At 45.2% G+C, this 24709-nt stretch overlaps 1 protein-coding gene across 2 annotated transcripts in view; it reads right to left on the bottom strand.

Moving 5' to 3' along the window:
* SERGEF (secretion regulating guanine nucleotide exchange factor) overlaps nucleotides 1–24709 on the bottom strand; it is a 225796-nt gene that overhangs the window by 79925 nt on the left and 121162 nt on the right. For both annotated transcript variants that reach the window (XM_064576781.1, XM_064576783.1), the window contains exon 10: nucleotides 8164–8200. In XM_064576781.1, the coding sequence (XP_064432851.1) occupies nucleotides 8164–8200 (37 nt within the window). The remainder of the gene's footprint in view (nucleotides 1–8163; nucleotides 8201–24709) is intronic.

Genomic DNA, 24709 nt, shown 5'->3' with positions numbered 1-24709 from the left:
AGACCCATTTCAGACTTCTGACCTCAAACTCTATGATAACGCATTTGTGTTCTTGTTTTAAGCCACTAATTTTCTGGTAATCTGTTACAGTAGCAATGAAAAACTAATACAGGTATGGAGAAACCCTTCATAAAGAAGAAAATACAGGAGTGACTGGGTGGCTCAGTCGGTTAAGTGTCCAACTCTTGGTTTTTGCCTCAGATCCTGATCTCAGGGTCTTGCGATCAAGCCCCATGTCAGACTCTGCACTCAGCAGGGAGTCTGCTTGAGATTCTCTCCCTCTGCCCCTCCCCTCTGTCCCTCCCCACCGGCACACACACATTCTCTAAAATTAATAAATAAATTCTTAAAAAAAAGAAGAAAATACAAAGAGCTCCTAAATATACAAAAAGGTGCTCAATCTGCATTCATAACTACAAGTAGAGGGATTAGAAAGGCCACAATCATCTTAAAGAAGAACAGAGTTTGAAAACTTAATACCAGATATTGGAATTTATTATAAAGCTGCAATCAAGGTGGAATGCTACTAGCATGCACATAGAAAAATAAACTAATGAAAGAGAAGAGAGAGTCCAAAACCAAATTTACACATATATACAGTTTCTTGATTTACAACAAAGAAGCCTCTAAAATTCAAGGGGGAAAGGACAAACTTTTCAATAGATGGTTTTAGAGCAATGTGTTGTTGGTTTTTTTTAATACTGATTCAAAATGAATTCTAAGCCTAAATGTAAAAGGCAAAATTAATAAAGTTTCAAGATGAACACAAAGGAGAATATTTTCATTTCATGACCTTGGAGCAGACAAAAATGTTGTAAAGAGGGCACAAATACCTCAAACCATTAAATAAAAGATTTGACAAACTAGACTTCATTAGAATTAAGGATATCTGTGCATCAAAAGACACCATTAAGAGAGCAAAACAGTAAGTCATTGACTGGGAAAGGAAAAGATGTTTGAGATACATATACATATATATATATAAAACAAAGGTCTTGAATCCATAAGACAAAGGATGCCTGCAAACCATTAAGAAAAACAGACAAGGGCGCCTGGGTGGCTCAGTTGGTTAAGCGACTGCCTTCGGCTCAGGTCATGATCCTGGAGTCCCTGGATTGAGTCCCGCATCGGGCTCCCTGGTCGGCAGGGAGCCTGCTTCTCCCTCTGACCCTCCCCCCTCTCATGTGCTCTCTCTTTCTCATTCTCTCTGTCTCAAATAAATAAATAAAATCTTTAAAAAAAAAAAGAAAAGAAAAAGAAAAACAGACAAAACCCACTTGAGAGTCTTTGCACTTGACAGAAGAAGCTGCCCGAGTGGCCTCTAAGTATATGAAAAGGCGCTCTGCATCATTGGCTATCAGAGAAATGTAAATTAAAATGACAGTGAAGTTCCACACTACTTACTCTGCAGGATGGCCTTGATCAGCAAGACTGAAAATACCTGGCAAGGATATGGCACAGGTGGAACTCTCATATATTGCTGATGGGCAATATGTAGGCACTACTACTTTGGAAAACTGTTTATCTACTAACGCTAAGGATAGGATCCAGAAATCCTACTCTCAGTTACGTACTCAAGAGAAACCAATGTGTATGTTCACCAAAAGGCATGTGTAAGAATGTTGACAACAGCCTTATTCACAGTCCTCAAAATGGAAGCAACCCAAATCTTCAACAGTGAAACAGACATCTAAGTTGCGATATGTTCATCCAGTGGGCTAATACTGACCAATAAAAAAGAACTCCCACTACACACAAAATAGATGATTCTTAGAGACACAATGTGTTGAGCGTAAGAAGCTGAACACAAAGAGTACACAGTGCATAACACCATTTATATGAAGTTCAACCACTGAACAAAACTCATTTCTGGAGACAGAAGTTGGAGTAGTAGTTAACTCTAGGGCTGGGGTATTGCCTGAGAAGAGATACCTTCTGGGGTACTTGAAACGTCCTGTGTCTTGTACTGGGTGGTAGTTTCCTAGGTATGTGCATAGGTTAAAACTCATCAAACTGAACCTTTAAGATCTGTACACTTTATGGTATATACACTGTATTTTAATTTAAAAAGTAAAAAAAGACAAAAACCACCCTTGGTAGTTTTTCACCTATCAGATCGGCGAAAATCTAGAAGTTTCTTTACACACTCTTAGGGAGGCTGCAGAAACAGGTACTCATATATCGCTAGTGGGAGGAAATAATGGTATAAATTCCTATGAAGGCAATAACTCTCTTGCAAAATTGATATACGAACTCTCTGATATAATAATTTTGCTTCTAGGAATTTATTCTTCAACATCCCACAAATGAAATGACATATATACACAAGGTTGTTCACTACATCATTACCTATAATAGCAAAATATCAGAGATGATCTACATGTCCATCAACAGGGCATGGGTTAAATAAATCATGGTACATAGGTATACTGGAATATTATATACCTGTAATAACTACCTAGGAAGGTTTTTATACTGATATGTAAAGATCTCCCAGATAAACTGTTGAAAGAAAAAACAAGACACTACACAGTATGTACAATATAGTACCACTTATGTGAAAGGAGGTATAAAAATATATCTTAGCATTTACTTTATATGTGCAAAAAGAAACTAGAAAAATACAGATGAACAGGCATTAGTTGCATGTGTGGTGGAAGGGTTTTTGGGCAATGGACAAATGGGAGGACAGGGTAGGAGGGAAGTTTTTCATTTTAAATCTTTCTATGCCTTTTAAGTTTGAATCATATGCATGTGTTAATTATTCAAAGATTAAATAAGTAAATTAATTTTTTAAGAGGTAAGGGACAGGGGCGCCTGGGTGGCTCAGTTGTTAAGCATCTGCCTTTGGCTCGGGTCAGGATCCCAGGGTCCTGGGATCGAGCCCCGCATCAGGCTCCCTGCTCCACGGGAAGCCTACTCCTCCCTCTCCCTCTCCCCTTGCTTGTGTTCCCTCTCTCGCTGTGTCTCTGTCGTAAATAAATAAAATCTTAAAAAAAAAAAAAAAAAAGAGGTAAGGGACAATGAGAGGGGGAAGAAGAATCCTAAAACCACCCTAAAAGGGGTGGTTTTCCAAAACAATGTCATCAACTTCACAATTCTATCTGGTGATTATACAGAGAACTGCTGAATCTGAAGAAGACATTTAGGCTGCAAGACAGAAAAAGTTGCTAACATGAAAGGGAACTCAGTATTGAAAGGATGGGATGAGATCATCTTATCTGGTGGCCTTAAAACCAGGCTGGACTGTCACTGGTCCACAGGAAGGCAGCATGGGGTAGTGGACCACAGGCTCTGAAGTTAGAGGCCTCGGTTAAAGACCTGACACACTGATTCCTCCCAACAAATTGCTCAGCCTATGCTTCAGCTTCCCTCATCTAGAAAATGTAGTTAACAACAGCACCAAAACTCAGTGATTTGCTCTGAGGATTAAATGAGGTAATATAAAGCATTTATGTTTTGCCAACCCCACTGTGCACAGGACCATACAGTTTACACTTGCCTCTAAGCTCTCTGCAAGGCCTTGGGGTTTGGAGGTATGGCCTCTCAGAGGAACAGCCTGTGTCAAAAAAGATTTAGTTCTCACTATTAAATTCTTACATGACCCTGTTTGATGGGTTTCAAGCCAAGGTCAGATGCTGCGCCACACATATTACAAAGGTGCAAAGGTTCAGTAATTGGAAATCATCACTGAAATGAAGGGGAAAAAAAGATTCTTACATAGATTATCGCTCCAATTTGGTGAGAGAGCTGGCTTTGCTTGGAGGAGGAGGCATGACACTTTCTTGCCAAATACCTAACCCTTTAACAATGCCTCTCTGGCGAGCCTGAATGCTCCAGGAAAAGGCCACCAATAAAATCCTTTCCAAAGGTCTGCGTGGAGCGGGGAGACAGGAAATGCAGTCAGCTCTTTTTTCTCTGCAGGAAGGGAAGGCTGAACAACTGCACATCAGGAGAGAAGGCAAACAAATTGCCCATTCAAGCCAAAATAAGCTGCTCCTACGGGAAGCAAAACAGCTGGAGCCAATTCAGCCAGACACGGAGGTGAGGGCCCCGAAGCCAAAGTTGGGCCTGGGAGCCAGCCTCTGGTAGGCAAGGATCTTCTGAGCAAGTGGTGGTCAAATGCCCTCGTGCCACCTCTGCTGACCTCAGTCTCTGCCCACGAATGGGAGCCAGGCAGCCAGCTCTGTGAGATGTGGAGGGAAATCCTAGGTGGGAAGGCAGAAAGAAAGAAACGGCCCAGTGAACCTGCCAAGTGAGTGAGCACCTGCTGGGCGCCTGCTACGTGGCAGGCACTGAGCAGGCACCTGACGTACCTATGCCATTTGGAAGAACAACTTTCAGGGGTGGTTGACTGTACACAAGAGGAATCGGGCTCCCTGAGGTGGAGTGACCGTGCACGGCACAGTTAGAAGTGGCCAGGCCAGCTGTGGCCTCTGGCCTCAGCCCTCTCCTTCCTGACTGTCACTTGAGTTTCTCTGCGCCTAGCTCCAGCAGCTCTTCCTCTGTCCGAAGCCCAGACTCGACCTAGCCATGGCCATGCATGCCAACCCCACTGTGCACAGGACCATACAGGACCAGGCAGACAGCTCTACTATTTACTTGCTCTCTTCCAAGAGAACCCTCATTGGAAAACTAAGGAAAGAACCAAACCAAATTGCAAAAGAAGGCGAAAAAAGGAACCTAGAAGCAAATAAAGTAGCAGAGTAGAATTATTTTGTTCCCTAGAGAAACCTGAAGTGTGGCTGCTGCGGGGTTTGCTTCAGGCTGGAACATGCACATTCTGAATCCCTGTCTGGGGCAGTGGATAGCAGAAGCCTGATCTGGAACAAATCTGGCCTAGCACTGTTTCCAGATCCCCCAGATTGGGGTCCCCAGGCTCCAAGTTTTACAAATCCCTTCTGCAGCTATGCTGAGATCCTCCCCGGAATCTGGGTGGGGAAGACACTTCCCTCTCTAGCTCCTGAGGTTCACACCTTGAGCGTCAAGCCTTCTTATACTTATCTCATAATTACTTCCTTCCTTGAAGTCTTTTTTTTTTTAAGATTTTATTTACTTATTTGACAGAGAGAGACACAGCGAGAGAGGGAACACAAGCAGGGGGAGGGGGAGAGGGAGAAGCAGGCTTCCCGCAGAGCAGGGAGCCCGATGCGGGTCTCGATCCCAGGACCCTGGGCTCATGACCTGAGCCGAAGGCAGACGCTTAACGACTGAGCCACCCAGGCGCCCCGAAGTCTTAATACATGGTGATGATGATGACGATGAGGAGGAGGAGGACAATAACGCCAGCTAACATTTATTGAGCCTCTCCTTTTGTGCCAAGCACTGTTAGCACTTTACATAACAACCTTATGAGGTCAATAATAGGATATTCCAGATGAGGCGATCAAGACACAGGGGTGTTAAGCCACTTATACAAGGGTACACAGCTCCTAAGTGTGGGAGCCAGGACTGGAATCAAGCAATCTGACCCTAGGATCTGTGCTCTCCCTGACCACCACCCACACTGGATAGGGTCGAAAGAAAAGTCTTGCAAGTCAGGCAGACAGCTCTACTATTTATTGCTACTTACGCTTGGACAACCTGTAGAGCCTCTGAATCTCAGGTGTCTTGTCTATAAAGTGGGTACAGCAAACACACTTTGGGGAGTGTCCATTCGAAGACAGAGCAGGTCCTAAGTCACGTCCTTCCACCCATCTCCCTTCCAGCTCCCTCTCTGGTTTGTCTGTTGCACGTTCATTAGACACTAATGCTGCTTCTACACTTGAGGAAAGTCTGGCTCCCTTATAATCTGTTCTAGTCTATTCTGTAACTGTGTTGCGCCTACTACACGGGAGACCCAGCACCAAGCTCAGAGGGCCTGGATCTCAGGGAATGAGACTGACAGCAGAGAAATCCATCTCAAGTAGGCAATGGTAGAAGGGCTGAGGCGAGGAGCTAGCTGTGAGAACTAGGCTTTAAGCGGTGGGAGCTCTCCTCCTTCAGCTTGTCTCCCTCTCCTGGCCTTCTGCCAGAGCCAACAGGTGCTTCTTGTCGCTTCCTATCGCACAGCCTGCACCCTGCAGGGCACCCATGGAGGGCCCCATCCCTCCAGTGGTGGGGAGCCTCTGCTCCCAGCTCACACGCAAGCAGGTGGATATGCCTGGAGCCGTGTGACTGCGCCCACCTTTCCTGACTCTGCAGCCATGCGTTCAACAGACTGTGAGCCAAGACCGGGCACTGAGGACAAAACAGAAAATAACAGGTCCGCCCTCCAGGAGCTCACCGGCACACCTTGCTCTCCACGGCCTCTGACGTTCTCCGCACTTGGGAGAGGACAGAGGAGAGTTGGGTAACACTGGACACCTTTCCAGAATGTTACCATCTCTCTCTCCCAAGTAACAGTGACTTTAGTAGCGCAGTCGCACTAACAAGCCATTCTCCCCTCTCCCACCCCGATCGAGAGGAATGAGAAGCAAACAGAACTATACACACACACACACACACACTTCTCTCACACCCCCTGTATACCAGGTATCTCACATACATTAATCCTCACAGCAATCCTGCCAAGTGGAATTCTCCCCATTATGGAGATGAGGGGGGAAATGGAAGCTCACACGGAGATGCAGCCGGTGTGAACCCAGGTTGTCTGCCTGCAGAGTCTGTGCTCTTTCTACAGCCCTAGGCTGCCTGTCGGCTCAGCCGGCCACCCTGCTAGCTAGCTCCAGCCCCTCCTTCGTCGGGACTGTGTTCTTTCCCGTATTTAGATTCCCCGCAATCTTCTTGTTTGTGCTGGTCACAGAGGGAGCCAACCTCTCTCCCAGACCAGCGAAAGCAGCAGTGCCAGCATCCTAGGCACCACCTCGGACTCTGTGATTAGCTTGTCTTAATCACACCCAGGCTGGAGCAGTTCCGGTATCCAGTGTCTGGTGCGCTGCAAAGCATGCAGGTCTGCCGCTACATTTTCTCTCTCCGTCTCTGACTCCAGCCCAGCTTACTCCCCACCCCCTCTGCTGGCTGGCAGCCCACCTCCTCAGCTGTCCTTGGTTCTGCCTCGTTGCACAGCACGTTCGGGCCTACTGCTGTCACTGCAGGCGGCTGGGCCAGTCTAAGCTTGATTCAGAAAACAGTGCTCGAGTCTCTGCCGAGTACCAGGCACTGCTCTGGGTGCTGCAAATAGGCAGGAAACCAAAGGAAAACGTAGGGGTCTTGCCCTTCAGAACCTGAGTCAGAAGCTGGGAGACAAGTAGCCTGGAACAGAAATCACCAACAGAAGGCAGGCAGTGATGGGTTTGTAGTAGGATCCTAAAATATCAGAGCAGGAGGGAACCTTGATTTTCTGTTTTCACCCCTCCATTTTTCAGATGGGGAGCCAAAGCCCAGAGGAGGGCAATTAGAACAAATACCAGATAATAACAAGGAACATTTCTAAAACCCTTACTAGGAGCTAAGCACTGCTCTATGTGCTTTATATATATTAACTCCTAGAAGGTAGTTGCTACCGCCCTCCCATGGAAGGGTTAAGTACCTTGTCCAAGTTCACACAACTAGTAAGTGGAAGCCTGTATTGAACTCAGGCAGTCGGGCCCTCCCGACACTCGTGTCTCTTTAATGCACTGTGATATGGAGACTAGTCTACCTGGAGAAGTAATGAGGAAGCTTCTTGAAGGAATTACTCATAGGTCTAATCATAAAAACAGTGACCTGTGGTTATCTAAAACCAATTAAGAGGAAACCTCAACCAATCAGAAGGTTGGCTTCATCTGGGAGTTCCTGAGTGTCACGGAATACAAGGCAGTGGGGGGCAGTGAGCAGAGCCCCATATTTCCAAAGAAAGAGGAAAGAACTTGGAATAAGGGATTTATTCAGAGAAACAAGAGCAGCCCAGTCCTCTTCCCCTTTTATGTCTGGCTTTCTACACATGATGTCCCTGGTCTGTAAAATCTTTAATATCCTCAAATGCCACTGCCTGGGGCAGGGAGGCCAGCTTAGGTACCTTAAAAAGACACTCAATGATGTGGATAGAAATTTTTAGAAAAGGGGCTTCCAATAAAGCCTTGGGCAATCAAAGACTTCCATTTCCTAGAATCTCCCCCAACATGTACACACACACACACACACACACACACAGAGGCACAGAGTTTCAGAACACACATAGTTCTCAGTATACTAATTACTTACCAATCACTGCCAGATTATGCTCTGAGCCACAGGAGACCTATAAAAAGAAAAAAAAAATAAGGTATATTACAGAAAGAAAATTCCTTGTCCAAGGAAAAGCGCTTGACTTTTTCTCATCTGCTCACTGTCCCTTTCACCCTCCAGCCTCATAAAGAACATGACATGTACTCTCATACCTCTGGGCCTTTGCACGTGTGGGTCCTCTGTTTGGGATGCCCTCTCCTCAAACTGCCTAGAAAACTTCCACTCATCCTTTAAAGGCTCAACGTGTCCACTGAGACTCCTTTGCTTCCAGGCAGACTCAAATACTCCCTTCATTATGCAACTTATCTGTACCCTTTTGTTATCTGTACCCATTGTAGCAATTCTCTTGTTGCCTTTTACACTTGCTCCTGTCTCTTCACTAGACTGCATGTGTCTTGAGAACAGGCCTGAGTCTCATTCACCTCTGGACTGTACAAGGTCTGGGACTCAGTTAACATCTGCTAAGTGAGAGAATGAATGAAAAAACCAAGTACATAAAAGAAAAAATACCTACTACATTAGAGACAAAGAATCATGGGGGTTCTGAATCTAGTGTTTTCACCCAGCAAGCAGCACTTCCTGCCTTTCAGTCTACTCATCCCAGCTGCAGCCAGGAGGAAGTAAGTGGGAATATAAAAGCATAAGTGCTTCCCCAGGTACTAATTAAAAGAAACTCTGGACTCTGGAGAAGCATCCTGTGACCTTTATCAGGATGCTCACTTTAGCTCCTGGCAAGAGGAAGGCTTCAGGTCCCCGTGGAACATCAGTGCTGCAAGGGCCCTGGAGATCATCTAGTCCAATCTTTCTACGTTGTGAGGAGACAACAGAGGCTTGGTAAGAGGAAAGAACCTGCCTCAGGTGCTGGAGCAAGCGTCCGTCAAAACAAGGACTAGAGCATCCCCGATTCTCCAGAGGCTCACGCTAGTTCCCTTCTTGAGGCTGTAGCTTCTCACTCCTTCCCAGTGAAAACCACTTGGAAGTGATATTCAAAGGTCGCTAGCACAGGCCCCTGACAGTCAAGGTAACGGGCTCAAAGGCATTTGAGTATCGGAGGCCTAAGACACTGGTAGGTGAGAAGGGTCAGCAACGCTTCTGAGACTTTTGTCTTTGTAAAAGCTGCGTGCTCCTGATCTCAGCTTCTGGAGGAAACAGAGATGCCCGCACTTAGGTGAACTCCCTGACAGTGTCTGGCAAAGAAGCACCTACATATTTTGCCCCAGTCAGTATTTCCAGGTGTCTAGTCTCTGCATTCCCTTGAGGCAGGCTCAGTGCCTGATTTATCTGAGGGGTTCCACCATCCCCTGCCCAGGACCATACACACAGCACAGTTCACTGTGTGCCTCCTGGTGACACTGAGGCTGTGTCCCGAGGTTCTGTTACAGGAAACTGCTTAGGTTGAGGAACTGGAAAATACTTAGATGTCTAGCAACAGGGGAATGCTTATGTAAATTACAGTGGAGCCATCTGATGGACTATTATGTAGCCTTGAAAAATAATGCTTACAATAAAGAAAAATGCTCATGATATCCTATGAACTGAAAAATCACAGGAAAACTGTGTATGTAATATGATCTCGACTCTGTAATAAAACACGAACAAAAGACTGGAAGAAGATACATCAAAAGTTCATAGTGACAGCCTCGGGGCTAGGAATGAGGTATGCATTATAAGCATGGTTTTTCCTTTTGCTTTTTCTATGCCCTCTAAATTTTATATAGTAATCTTATGATCAGAAAAAATCTATTAAAAATAAATATAATGTACCTACTACAAAGGAAAAATAATAAATAAATATGGCTATAAAATAAATATGCCACAAAATCTGATATGTTCTGAAGTTGTGGGGAAAAAGATTTGAAGGAACTATAACTAATAACAACGGTAGTTGCATCGTGATGGTGGGATTATAAGATACTTTTTCTTCTCGTCTCTGTTTTTCAAACAGTCTTGGCAGCAGTAGTGGTGGGAGAAGCAATAACAGCAGGATTTAAAGTCACCATATATTGAGGATGTATAAAACCCAAGCAGCATGCCAAGGCACTCTGTAAACATAATCTCACCTTAATCATCCCAACAATCTTTTCAGGGAGGTCTGACTGTGCTTATTTTAGAGATAAGAAAACTGAGGCCCACACTGCATTAAGTAACTTTCTTGGCTAGCTAGTGGCAGCAGCAGAACTAACACCCAGGTCTGCCTGATCTCCAAGCTGATGTTCTGTACTGCTAGATGTTACCTTTGTTTTTTAAAGATAAAGTTCTTTCATTTTACAAACTGCAGACAGAGAAAGGGCCCACCTCTGACTGCCAGGGGTCCCCCTGGGGCTGCGGACTACAGAGCTGACCAACCTGGAGGACCAGGGGCTTGCAGAAACAAGCCACTGACAAATGCCAGTATCAGGCAGTAGGCACTGCCCTGAATTAATGAGCGAGGCCCTGATGAATGGAGTTTGTCAAGGCAGCGCAGAGCTGGAAGCTCAAAGCTCCCCGCTGCTTCTTGCTCTCTGTGCAGTGGCATACAGGTCAGGAGACTGAACACCACAGGCCACAAAATCCCAGGGCTACGCTCCTTCAGCAAGATCGTATCAATGGCCATTTGCTTCATATTGCTCCTGTCAGCATCTACCCGCTACCCAGCTGCAGGCAGCTTTCTAGAAGACTCTGTTAACAATGGCAGCATGCCCAAGAGAAAGAGGTTCAGAGCCAGGAAGCCAGGTGAGTCCTAGGTCCTCTGCTTTCTGGCTCTGAGACCTTTGGCAAGATATTTAACTGCTTGGGCCTCAGTGTTCTCAGGTGTAACAAGTAGATAACAGCGTCACCCCGTCTGCCTCAGAATTGCCAGAGGACAAACGAGACTATCCATCCCCTTGCAGCCATTTGTCTCACTTTCCTTACATATAAATCTGAATGTCATGCCCCTATTCAAAGCCCTTCACCGGCTCCCCGTGGTAGCTTCCAAGGCCCACATGAGTAGGTCCCTGCTTAGCTCTCTGGCCTCACTTCTTCTCTCTGCTACTCATGAACCCTCAACCCAAATAACACACTCCCTTTTTTTTCTATTCACACTACATTACATTTTCTCTAACAACATAAGGCAATTTCAGGCTTTTACGAACGCTATCTTCCTTGACTTGAATTCCCTCTCTCCCACTGTCTACCCAGTTAAATCCTTCAAGATTGCCCAAACATCACCTCCTGGAAAAGACTTCCCTGACTCTGGAAGCAGACCCATCTGCTCCGCCCTACCGACTCCCACAGCACTACGCATCGTGGCCTTATCCCACAGGAGACGTCTCTTTACGAAGCGGGCCTGTGTGAAGCACTTCTGTCCCTCAGGCGTCCAGCAGAGTGCCTCCCCAGGAATGTCTCTATCACACAGCCCAAGCAGACAGGGCATGGAGTTGGGGGGGGTAGGGGTACAAAGATGAGGGGGCCCAGAGGAGTGAGATGATCCCAAAACAAGTGTAAGAAGCAGTGTGGCCACTATAGCCCAATGGGAGCCAGGTGCTGAGATGCACAGCGAGGGCAGGAAGGCACCGGGTGCGACAAGAACAGTGTTGAGGTGATGGGAGCCTGAAAAGCGATAGTAGGATTGTTTCAGGGACTCCCACCTATGGCAAAGCTCAGCAGACCAGCAAAGGAGGTCAGTCCTGGGAGATGGGAGCCCCACTACAGAGGAAGTAGGGTCCAGCTGGCTGACTGGGGCCTTCAGGAGAAGGGGGCACACCTCCCCATAGGTGAGGGGACCAAAAGTGGCTGTGGAAACCTGTCCTGACTCGGTGCTGCTCAAACACTACAGGGGTCCGCTCTGTTCAGGCCCCTCAGCCAAAGGATGCAGAGCCGCAGGAAACAACTTCCAAACCCCCAGCGGCCACGGGGCCAAGATCTCCCTACGAGCCTCCTGCCAGGCTAGACTCCATCAGTTCTTGTGAAGAGCGTCGCAACTCCCCCGGGGGCTGGATCCCACTAAGGACAGCTGGACAGGGATGAACTGACTGGTGGTAGATGCCCAGGGAATATGTGCTCGCTTCGGCAGCACAGAGACTAAAATCAGAACGATACGAGAATAGATGCCCAGAGAATATATGCTGAATGCATTAATGGCTTAAATGAATGAATAACTAAGTGAACAAGCAAAAACTGGGTGAATGTGAACACACCTGCCAAATGCGACATGTGAGTACTCTAGCTCTGGGCACCACTGTTGTACCACTTCTAAAAACAGGTGATGTCCCTTACTGACTGCTTTGCCCGTATTATTTACTTATGCCAACGTGAGCAGATAGGTTCTTTTGTTACAACTGTTTTTACAAACGGGGCGATTGGGGTTCAGAGAGTACAGTAACATGCCCAGTCTCTTACAGCTAGTGGAGGTGCAGGATTCTATGATCTTTCAGATTCAACTTTTCTGTCCTCCCAATCGTTGGCAAACAGGATGGAAATAAACCACCCACCCAGTTCCAGTTCCTTATATCCGGAAACCATGTGCCTATTAGCAAGGGATCTTAAGCTGGGGCAGCCCTAGACTTACAAGGCCCAGACATCTTCCTGGGGCTTGGAGGACCCACCTGCAGACCAGTCAAGAAGCTGCTCCAGAGCTTTTTCTTTGGGGGAAATGGCTGTAAAGTGGCAACAAAGCTTCGCCCCTGCCCTCCCTAGCAGGTAACTCCGACAGACTGTTCAACTCTGAATGTGGGGGGCGGGGGGGGGGGGGCAAGCAGGGAAGGTGTGTGTGACCGGGACTCAGGGGAAGTGGCACTGAGATCTCCAGGAGAGGATGCGGGGCGCCTGGGCCAGTCCCGCGCCACCGGCCAGGAACCACCCTCCTCTTCCTAGGAGCAGCCCCCGGCAGCCCTGGGACCAGCCGGAGCCCAGCCACAGCGGCCTGCGGGGCCTTCTGATTGGTTCCCGCCCTGTGCCAATGGGCCCGTGTGCCCGGCGGATGCCATGGCAACCAGGCGCCTGGCGGAGGCGGGCCATTCCCGGGACTCGGAGGAGGGATTCGAAGCCTGGGCTCTGCGCCGCCGGAGTCTTTGGCAGGCACCACCGCCCAGAGGAGAAGCGGGTTGGGAGCAGCTCCAGAAAGGCGGCCTCCCGACGGCGGGAGTTAACAGGGAAGGGAATGGGTGCCTCAGTGCAGCCCTTGCTAGAACTCCACCCAAACCCAGTTGCCGTGTGTGTAGAACTCTGAGGAGACAACTGGGATTTCCAAACCTGTTAGAAAAGCAGGCTGGGAGGGCTGGGCATGTTTTACAGGCAAACTGCTGTCCTGTCAGCCAACGGAGTTTTACCCTGAGGCTCAGAAATAGCCCCACATGGAGGTCATCGAGGCAGGAGAGAAGCCGCACAGTTGCTTGCTTTTGGAAGTACCTAGCCTTGTTGCAAAGATACTTCTAACTCCTTTGTGAGGCTTCAACTTTTAACTGAAGCCTAGATGTCAAAGGAGGCCAAAAAATAAGAGGCTCCATCTGTCCTCCAACTCCAAGTCCCATTGATTGGGTTCCCAAAAACCCATTTTCCCTGTAAAGCCAATTCCTTTCTTTCAAAGTACATTTTATACGTAAGAGGCTTAAAGTAGGTTCTACTACTTCCTCAGAGAGATTGGGATGGGGAGGGAGGGAGCTAAAATTTGGTAAATGCCTGGATGCCAGGCATGTGGCATCATAGAATTTCACTCTACCTGCACAGCCTCACATCCTCACAGCTACTCTGGGAAGTGGGAATCTGCGTCCCTACTCAACAGGTCAGCAAACTCAGAAGAGCTAAATCACTTGTCCCAAGTCACAAGGGGCTAAACACCCAAGTCAGCCTTGAGCCAAAGCCTCTGAGCTTCACCACCATACATACTGTCCCTCCTCTTCTGACACTGGTACCAGATCACCCCCATCACTGAGGCTCAAACTCTCAAGTGGCAGCTCTATCTCCTACTCTGTCTCCATCCTGTTAGTTCTGCCTTCTCAAAGACTCTCAAATCTATGTCTTGATCTCCAGCTGCTCCATCTTCAGTCCTTTACACTCCAGCCTGGACTCTTTTTTTTTTTTTTTAAGATTTATTTTATTTATTTTAGAGAGAGAGAGCATGGGAGCAGGGGCAGAAGAGGGAGAGAATTCTCAAGCAGACTCGCCACTGAGCATGGAGCCCCAATGTGGGGCTCGGTCCCAGGACCCTGAGATCATAACCTGAGTCAAAACCGAGTCAGACGCTCAACCGACTGAGACACCCAGGCGCCCCCCACCCTGGACTCTTTTAAGAGCCACCTAAATGACATCAAGCTTTCTTCTGTCATGTCATAATCTGATTTTTTTTTTTTTGGAAGTTGTCGTAGTCTCAAAGACTCCTAACAACTTCCTACCAAACCTGATCTCTCTCTCTCCTTTGCTACATAGAAATCTACTAGCCCATCAACACAAGTAGCTTCTCTGTCCCTGGGAAATCTAATTCCCCACTTTTGTACCTTTATTTGCACCATTCTCCCTTCTCCATATCATTATGAACCCGACCAAGCCTACCTGACTCAGTTCCAAACCCACTGCCTTGAGGAAGCCTCCCAGATCTTCTCTCAAACCCTAGTACTTGCCTTGGCTAAAGTTTCCTTTTGTCAGCTGTCCTTTGTCAACTATTAATATTTGGGCACTGGGGTAGGGCATGTCTCCCCAGTCAGTGCGGGGTAGCAGTTATAGAACCAGAAGACCTGGATGTGAGTCCTGGCCCTGCCACTTTCTGGTCCTGTAGCCTTGGGCAAATCTCTTTGCCTCTCTGGACTTCAGTTCCCTCATCTTTAAAACAGAATAGTAACAACCAAATAGATCTCATACATACTAAAACCCATTCATGCCCCCCCGCCATCTACAGAATAAAATTTACTTTGAGCTTGACACTGTTCTGCAGATATGTGTCCACAATATATAAAAATATATGATTTGGGAACATATAAAAGGAACTGGCATGGGTTCATTTCCCTTTTCAACAGAATTCCTCCATTGGCAAAAAAAGGAGAGGGCTTAAGAAATGTCTGCTGAATTCAAGTATAATATACACAATTAAACTAGCAGACACTCAGAAATGCTCGCTTTCCCCACTTAAAGGGAATTCCTTTCTCCTAAGTTGCCATGTTGATACCAGGAACTCCTGTTTCCTGTGGCCAACCTAACTGGTGTGGATGGACTATGGATGGACACCCGTCTCAGAAGAGGTTAACGTATAGATTGGCTATAGCCTGTGAAGTGGCCTAATGGGAAAATTCTGCCTGCAAGGGGTGATAGGGAGTGAGTCCTCTAGTCGGTAGCTGGAGCAGTGGCTGGAAGAAACAGACACGAGGTTAATAGAAGGAGCAGTTACAGGTAGAAGAGCCAGACAGCAGGAGCAGTCAAAGTAGAGAAGAGGAGCTAGAATGTGAGATTTCTTGATTCTACTGCTGAGGGCATAAGAAGGTCTAGGTTTTTGAGGTGGCTTCTGTTCTATATGACCTTCTAGTTCTTTACCTATTTTCCGTACTTATACCCATTCTTACAATTCTAAAGTAACCTACAACTATCTCTGATCCTTACTAAAAGCACCTAATGCAACAATGCATCTAGACTTCAGAAAAGGCACACCATTAAGTTACTTATACCCTTGAGAACAACACGGAACCATGTGAGCCAAACAACCAACCTCAAATACAGGTAATTAACAGAATCAGGCCAGTTAAACATCTTATAGCATCTTTCTCAAAAACAACTGAACTCTTGCCCAGTAATAGCCAAGACTGGCTGAAATTTAAAAAGACTGTCAGTACCAAGTGCTGGTGAGGATGTGGAATAACTGGAAAACGCTTACATTGCTGGCAGGAATATAAATTCAACAACTGCTCTGAAAAACTATTTGGCATTATCTACCAAAGCTAAACATAGTTTGATATAGATAGATATATAGATGCCAGGAGACCCAGGTACCCAAAATGAATGATTACTTCGTTCCATCCAAAGACATGTATAAAAATGTTCATAGCAGTTTTATTCATAATAAAATAAAAACATAAAATTAACCAAATATTCATCATCAGTAGAATGGATAAAATGTGGTATTCAGAATACTTTATAACAATGGGGAAAAAACTGCTATTCACAACATGGATAAATCTTCAAGAATCTTGGTGAACAAAAAAAAATCAGACACAGAAAGATAAACAGTGTGTGACTACTTTATGTGAAGCTCAAAAATAGGCAAAACTTATTTCAAATAAATAACTGTTCTGAAGAGGGAAAAAGTAACCAATCCTAGTAACTTTTTAAAAAAGATTTATTTTTTTAAAGATTTTATTTAGTTGAGAGAGAAAGAGAGAGATCAGGAGCAGCAGGGAAGGGTAGAGGGAGAAGCAGACTCCCCGCTGAGCAAGGAGCTTACATGGGACTCGCTCCCAGGACCCTGGGATCATGACCTGAGCTGAAGGCAGACGCTTAACTGACTGAGCCACCCAGGCGCCACTATTTATTTTATTTTAGAGAGAGAAAGAGAGCATGTGCATGTGTGCATGTGAGTGAGCAGGAGGGAGGGGCAAAGGGAGAGGGAGAGAATCCCAAGCAGACTCCCCACTGAGCACGGAGTCCCATGGGGCGTAAGGGGCCTCAATCCCAGAACCCTGAGATCATGACCTCAGCTGAAATCAAGAGGCAGATGCTTAACCAACTGAGCCACCCAGGCGCACCCCCTGGTAATTTTTTTTTTTTTAAGATTTTATTTATTTATTTGACAGAGATAGAGCACAAGTAGGCAGAGAGGCAGGCAGAAGGAGAGGGAGAAGCAGACTCCCTGCTGAGCAGGGAGCCCGATGCGGGACTCGATCCCAGAACCCTAGGATTGTGACCTGAGCTGAAGGCAGCTGCTTAACCAACTGAGCCACCCAGGCGCCCCCCTCCCAGTAACTTTTAAACAAGTTCTTTGACTTTCTTCCATCTAAAAACAAAACAAACAAAACAAAACTGTAAAAAAAAAAATCTTTACTTAGTGGATTCATTTTTTTTTCCCATAGTAGTATACATGTATCAACTCTGAAAGTATTTTGTATGTATTGTAGGACTGTGCAACTGAGGAAATATGTTAATGACTCTGGGAGCCAGAGTTTTCACTATAGACGAAGGAAACACAAATATGGAATAAGGGATGGCAAAGAGGAACACTGTGGACATTGGATTTGAATGAGAGGTATCAGTGTGAACTCACAGTTTCACACACACACACACACACACACACACACACACACACACACAGGTTGAGTTCAACCAATATGACATTTCCTAGAAGCAATGACACCCCAGCAGTGATAAGTTCACTTGGTGACCAATTTTGGCTTTTAAATACTATTTGACTAAGAGGAATCAGAGCTCCTTGGAGAAATGGCTGATTCTAGGATTGGGACAGGGAAAGAATAATTGGAGCCCGGAACATCTATTTGTGCCAGGAAGTAAGGAACTGATCAAAAGATGACATGGAAATATCAAAAGGATACCACGTTTTCCTGAAGGGTTTTCCACTGGCTAAATCAGGGAGAATTTGAATATCAGAATGAATAATGACAGTAGTAGATTATGACTCACTGAATAAAATAAAAATTTATAAGTATTTCTTGAATAATAAATAAATAGGGGAACAGGAAAAGCTCTTCCTTAGAGTACGATGTCAAAAGTAATAAATGTAAAAGGAATAATTTGGAAAGAAAATAATTTTGCAATAATAATAGTTAATTTAAGCAAGAATCATGAATGCATGTTGAAATTACTGGGCAAAAGTCTAAAGAGGAACAGAATACTTACATAGTTTCAGAGTATCTCTTCACAGATTTTTTTTTTTTTTAAGATTTTATTTATTTATTCATGAGAGACAGAGAGGCAGAGGGAGAAGCAGGCTCCCTGCTGAGCAGGGAGCCCGACGCGGAACTCGATCCCAGGACCCCGGGATCATGACCTGAGCCGAAGGCAGATGCTTAACCATCTGAGCCACCCAGGCGCCCTAGATCCTTTTTTTTTTTTTAAGATTTTACTTATTTATTTGACAGAGAGAGACAGAGTGAGAGAGGGAACACAAGCAGGGGGAGTGGGAGAGGGAGAAGCAGGCTTCCAGCTGAGCAGAGAGCCCAATGCAGGGCTCGATCCCAGGACCCTGGGATCATGACCTGAGCCGAAGGCAGATGCTTAACGACTGAGCCACCCAGGTGCCCTCATTTCTTAATTACAAAGGAGAAATGGTAACTCTGTAGCAGAGAAAGGAGGCAGACACCACCTTACCCAAGCGATCTAAGTCAGCATCACTAAGAATGGGATAAACTGACATCAGGTGCCTCTTTGTGCAATGCATTAAAGACACAACATCACTGGGCACCTGGGTGGCTCAGATGGTCAGGCATCTGCCTTCGGCTCAGGTCATGATCCCAGGGTCCTGGGATCGAGTCCCACATCGGGCTCCCTGCTCCTTGGGAGCCTGCTTCTCTCTCTCTCTTTGTCTCTCATGAATAAATAAATAAAATCTTAAAAAAAAAAAAAAAAGACACATCACTTATTTAGCATTCCTGCCCAAAGTGCCTATGTGAAATGCAATCATGAGGGAAAATCAGATAAAACCAAATTGAGGGCCATTATACAAAACAACTGTCCTGTACTCTTAAAAAATATCAATGTCATAAAAGATAAAGACAAGCTATTCCAGATTAAAAAGACATGACAACTAAATGCAGTATATGATCCTGGGTTGGGTCCCAGATCAAAGTGAAAAATTGCCATCAAAGATATCATTGAGACAATTGGAGAAACATGATTAGATAACACTATTCTATCAACATTAAATCTTCAGAAAAGAGACAGGGGACACAAATGCACACATGGGATAAACTGTCACTCGAACCAATGTTCCTTCAGCAAGAAACCCACAGGCACACAGAAAGAGAACCAAACCTCATCCTCAGCCTCCGTCACACTGAGGGAGTCTGAGAAATGGTCTGGGTCCTAGCTCTGGCCTTAGCTCTGGCCTGGAATGCTGCAGCAAGCTTCCCTGGTGCTCCTCTCCTCTCCAGTCTCTCCCTGTTCTTCCTAAAGTACACAAGGACTATTTTGCCCCACATTGCCCAAGCCCAAATTCCTTTGTCTCGTACTGAAGATCCTCCATGGTCTGGACCTAGTGTGGTCCTCCAGCCTCTGTCTCCAGTAGAATCATCCACAAATACTTGTATGTTCCACTCCTCTTCAGACCCCCAGCACAGTATCCTACCACCCCACTCCTCATCATGCTGGGCTCATGTTGCCCCCTTGGGGCAGGGAACCTTCACCATTCATCCTTGGGAAGTAGGGAGAGAGGAGAAAAGGAGAATGAAAGGGACTGCTAACATTTATTAACTACTAAATCCCATTCTAGGCACTTTATATGAATTAACTCATTATGCCTTCATTAGATAGATCAACTGAGGAACAGAGTGGTTAAACATTTTGACTAAAAACATATCGCTAGGAAGTGGCCAGGCCACATCAGAAGTAATTGCTCCCTCCTCTGGACTCTGCTACAGAAATAGCGCTTATTTCTCCTATTGTTAAGTGGTTCACATGTTTGTCTCTTCCCAGACTACATAGATTATAACTTTCTTAAGCATGAGGACTGTCGCATTAATCTCTTTGCTCAGTGGCTCACACCGTACCCTGCACATAGTAGGTCCTAATCACACATTTGTTGAAGTCACTCATCCATGTACCTCCCTCCCACAGCTCTTGGCTCTGAGTCCAGCACAGAGTAAGTACTCAGGAAATGCTAGATGAATGACACTGGATTTATCCTTGAACTTCCTCAGCTCCTTAACAGAGTCTCTGTAAGTAACAGTTGAATTCAGAAACTAGATTCTTCTTCAGATGTTCAGAATTTGAGTCAGTGGATAAACAGAACTGCCTCCCAGGACAAGACAGGAAGATCCCACAAGGCCTGCGGAAAAGCCCTGGGTGATCCCCCAGGGTGGGAACCATAAGAAAGTGAGCCCCCTAGTGTGTGAAGGGAGATAGCACAGTCCCTCCTATCTTGATTCTATCTCCAATAATAGTAACAGTAAAAAACACCCGGACCCTGAGCCATTTGTACACAAGGCCCAAGAATGCTCCCCTTTGCTCAGCTACGCAGCAGAGCCTGCTGGGCCATAGCCAGGCATGGGCCAGGAGCACCTGAACGTACGTGGCCCCGACCAAGAGGCCAGGTGAGGCACCTCACAGAATGGATCACTTTTGCTTTTTTTGATGAGAATAAAACAAAAAAATCTAGAGGCCCATATTCTAAAGCGTTATCCTTTCTGGGATGACAAAGTCAAGAATGCAGATGAAATGTGACAGAGACCAAAGCTCATCATAACAAGGGTGCGCACTACAACAACGAGCACAGCACTACCAAGGACGACTGCATCTGCTGCAACTGGGGCCACGGGACCCAGCCGGCCGGACTTCCTTCCCAAGTGCCGCCCCACAAGGCAGCAGTCTGATGACTGCTGCTGGCCTGTCCCCAGAGGCAGCCTGCTAGAACCCCACCGCCTTCACTCCAGTTCCCAGCTGAGTGACCATCTTGATCACGATATGACTCTGCAACTTTTCTGTTCAAGATAACCTGAGGGTTATCAGGTTCTGTGCTGGGCTACACACACAAAATAATTTTTAAATAAAGTTTGTTCATATTTTTTTCAGATTACAAAAGTAATTCACAGTATTGGCAAAAAACATATAATGAGGAAAACTTTAAAACACCTATAATCCCACCACCTACTATTAACACATGGTGTGTTTCCTTCTGATCTTTTCCTTACCAATATTGGTGTATTAGTAAAATATATGTAATTTCAGAAACACAGTTGGGGTCATGCTATATATTCAGTTTTATATCATGATTTTTGCACTTAATGCTGTTTCCTATGTCATTACTTTTATTGAAATTGTGATTTTAAGGCTTTAGAGCATCATAGAAATGTACCCTAAACCCTAATTTCATTATTTCCCTACTGTCGGATACTCAGATTGCTTTCAATATTTTGCCATTATAAATTGTGTTGTGATGAACATTCTGGAACAAAAATCTTTGCCTACATCTCTGATTATTTCGCTGGCATAAATTTTCTAAAGTAGAATTATTGGATAAAGGACTGTAAACCTCTTTAAGGCACTTACACGATTCAGGCAGTACATTTTATTAGGGTCACTGACAAAATAGATCACAACCAGCAGGAAAAGAACAAAATGAGGAAAGGGTAACAATATGGAAGTAATAATATTGGCTAACATATATTGGATGTTTTTGTGACAGGGAAGGTGCTTAAGAGCTTTGCATGCATTAGCTCGTGTAATCTGTGAATTAATCCTATAAAGTATGCGTAGATAAGGAAACCAAGGTTCAGAGACGTTAACTGGTCCAACATCACAGTCAGTAGGTGGCAGGAATTGCAATCCAATTTCAATCCAATTATGCGTGCGATTCCAAGAGAGTACACTTAACTGTTCTGCTGCAACGTGTCATGTAAAAAGTAACGGGGGGAAATGAGTGTTTTCAATCTGGAAAAGAGAAAACTTGGATGGTACAAGGGCCACAGCACAGGGAGAAGGGGAATCAGATTGCAGAATGAGATGGCAGGATGAGGACCAATGGATAGAAATGTTTAAAATGTCAAAATACACCTTAATATCAGAAAGGCCGTTCTAAAAACGGAAGTCTACCAAAAATGGAAGGGCTGTCTCCAGGTGGGCCACACTTAGTCATACAGACCCTTCAGAAACAGTTTTCGCCAACCGATGGCAGAAGAATCCAGCAAGATTTGAAGCACATCAAGAATCAGAGGCTCTGTAGCTGGTTTTGAAGACAGAGGGGCTGTGTGCAAGGGCCGGGGAGCATCACCGAACTGCTGAGAGCAACCTCCGGCCAACAACCAGCAAGGAAACAGACCCTAAGTCCTATAACCAATGAGCTGAGGCCATTGGAAACAGACCCTAAGTCCTATAACCAATGAGCTGAGGCCATTGGAAACAGACCCTAAGTCCTATAACCAATGAGCTGAGGCCATTGGAAACAGACCCTAAGTCCTATAACCAATGAGCTAAGGCCATTGGAAACAGACCCTAAGTCCTATAACCAATGAGCTAAGGCCATTGGAAACAGACCCTAAGTCCTATAACCAATGAGCTAAGGCCATTGGAAACAGACCCTAAGTCCTATAACCAATGAGCTAAGGCCATTGGAAACAGACCCTAAGTCCTATAACCAATGAGCTAAGGCCATTGGAAACAGACCCTAAGTCCTATAACCAATGAGCTAAGGCCATTGGAAACAGACCCTAAGTCCTATAACCAATGAGCTGAATGAATTTACAAGCAGATTCTTCTCAGAGTCTCCAGATAAGAATCCAACTCAGCTGATGTGTTGATTTGGACTTTGTTGAGATCCTACCTGGCTTGGCCCACCCAGACTTCTGACCTACAGAACTATGAGCTAACAAAGAGATGCTATTTTCGGCCACTAAGTTTGTGGTAATTGATACAGCAAGAGAAAACTAATACATAGGTAAATGGATAAACAAACTGCAGTATATCATATAATGGAACACTACTCAATAAAAAGGAACCATCTACTGATACACATAACATGGATGAATCTCAAACACAGTGCACTGAATGAAAGAAACCAGACACAAAAAAAAGTACATACTATATTATTCCATTAATATGAAACTCTAGGAAAAACAAATCTGATTTATAGCGATAGAAAGCAGATAGACAAATCTAATTTATAGTATACAAAGGCTGGGGTCGGGGTGGGCGGGTGGACTGGTCCCATCTCCTTCCCATCTGACTTTTCGGCCTCACCTGTACCCTCACCAGCACTGGAGTGAAGGAGGCCCGTTCACTTCTTTCCCTGCCACTCTAACAAGACAGAAGGCCCCGCTAGCCCCTAATGTGGGTAAGATGTTCTATTGAGAGCACAATTTGAAACCTTAAAACACACATTCCAAAAAGGAGTAATCAAGTTTTCAAAAAGCTATGCCACAGGGGCGCCTGGGTGGCTCAGTTGGTTAAGCGTCTGCCTTTGGCTCAGGTCATGATCCCAGGGTCCTGGGATTGAGTCCTGCGTCAGACTCCCTGCTCAGATGGAGCCTGCTTCTCCCTCTCCCTCTGCCCCTGCTTGTTCTCTCTCTCTCTCTCAAATAAATAAGCTATGCCACAGATTTCTCTGGTCAAGTTCCTTTTAACAATGTGTCCCATTTATAGAGGGGCCATACTGAGAGAGTTGAATATTCCCAATAATTTAACACTTACAAAAAGCATTTTGAATAAGTAGCAGACAGCATTGGCAATGGAGGAACTCGGGAATCCGGCCCCGCCTTCAAGCAAAACAGAGGTCAAATATCTTTGAATGAGCTGCTTGCTCCAGCAGCTCCCATGTGAGGCTGTAAACATAAACTGCCACCTCTGCCAGGAGCTGCAGCAAGGTTCTCAGTCACAGACTGTCAGGAGGCTGCTGCAGAAGCCCAGGGAAAAGCAGGCTTCACCTCTGGTCCTATCGCCTATTCATGCCGCGAACTTGGCCAAATTACTAAGGCTGCGGAAGCCTCAATTTCCTCATCTGCGTAGCTGGAATTAAAGCAATAACCTCACACGACTATCATGAGGATTGAATTCAATTACCTATATTTAGTACCTTGGACAAAACAGATATTTCTATGCTAGTTCACTTGCCCCTTTATCTGTCTGAAGATCCGATGGCCCAGAGAAACAAGAGGGGAAGTGGGAAATTGTTGAAGCGGGGAAGCAATCTTTTTTCCCAGACCTCTATTATCCTCCATTAAAGAAAAAAAAAATTAGAAGAGAAAACCAAACTCTTCCACAATTTTCTGAACTTGAGTCTCTCTGAATGTGTCAGCTATGATAACTTTATGAGCAAACACACATTTTTATATTCATCAACTAGCAACAATTTTAGACCTCTACAGGGCACTTTAAAAGTACTGCATTTATTTCCATATTAATCAAAAACGGTCCTAAACAATGGCTTTTTTCCCTTTTGCAATTTCAAATTTTCCATCAGTAATAATATAATTCAACATTTATTGTATGCTATGTGCCAAGTACAACGCTAAGCGTCTTTATTCTCAATACCAGAAAACATCAATCTTAGCACTGGTATCATTTGGAATACATTTTAAAACTTGACCATTCTTTCTAACGGAGTCTACCTCTTTAGAGCAGCTACAAATCATCCTAACTTTCCCATCGGGTATGTGCTAATGTCTTCAAAGTGCATTTATTAGTAAAGTAAAATCTACCATTTATTGCCTAATAACCTCTTCAGCTTATTGAGTACATGGTTCAGTGACCCTACCTGGGGCGGCCTGTCAGGAAAATGCAACATGCTTCTGACCATTCAAGTGCTTTACCCACCATAAACATTCCAACAAACATGAACTACCATTGGGATCATGTCAGTTGTAACCACCAGGTGCTCATCCCACGTAGTCTAGGTATAGTTATGTGTATGGGGCACATGCTG

Source organism: Mirounga angustirostris, unplaced genomic scaffold (genome assembly GCF_029215605.1).
Source record: "Mirounga angustirostris isolate CCGP_5_RB_7025 unplaced genomic scaffold, mMirAng1.0.hap1 SCAF_13, whole genome shotgun sequence".
NCBI classification, from domain to species: domain Eukaryota; kingdom Metazoa; phylum Chordata; class Mammalia; order Carnivora; family Phocidae; genus Mirounga; species Mirounga angustirostris.
Note: the sequence above shows the minus strand (reverse complement) of the source record. Positions and strands in the feature narration are given on the sequence as shown.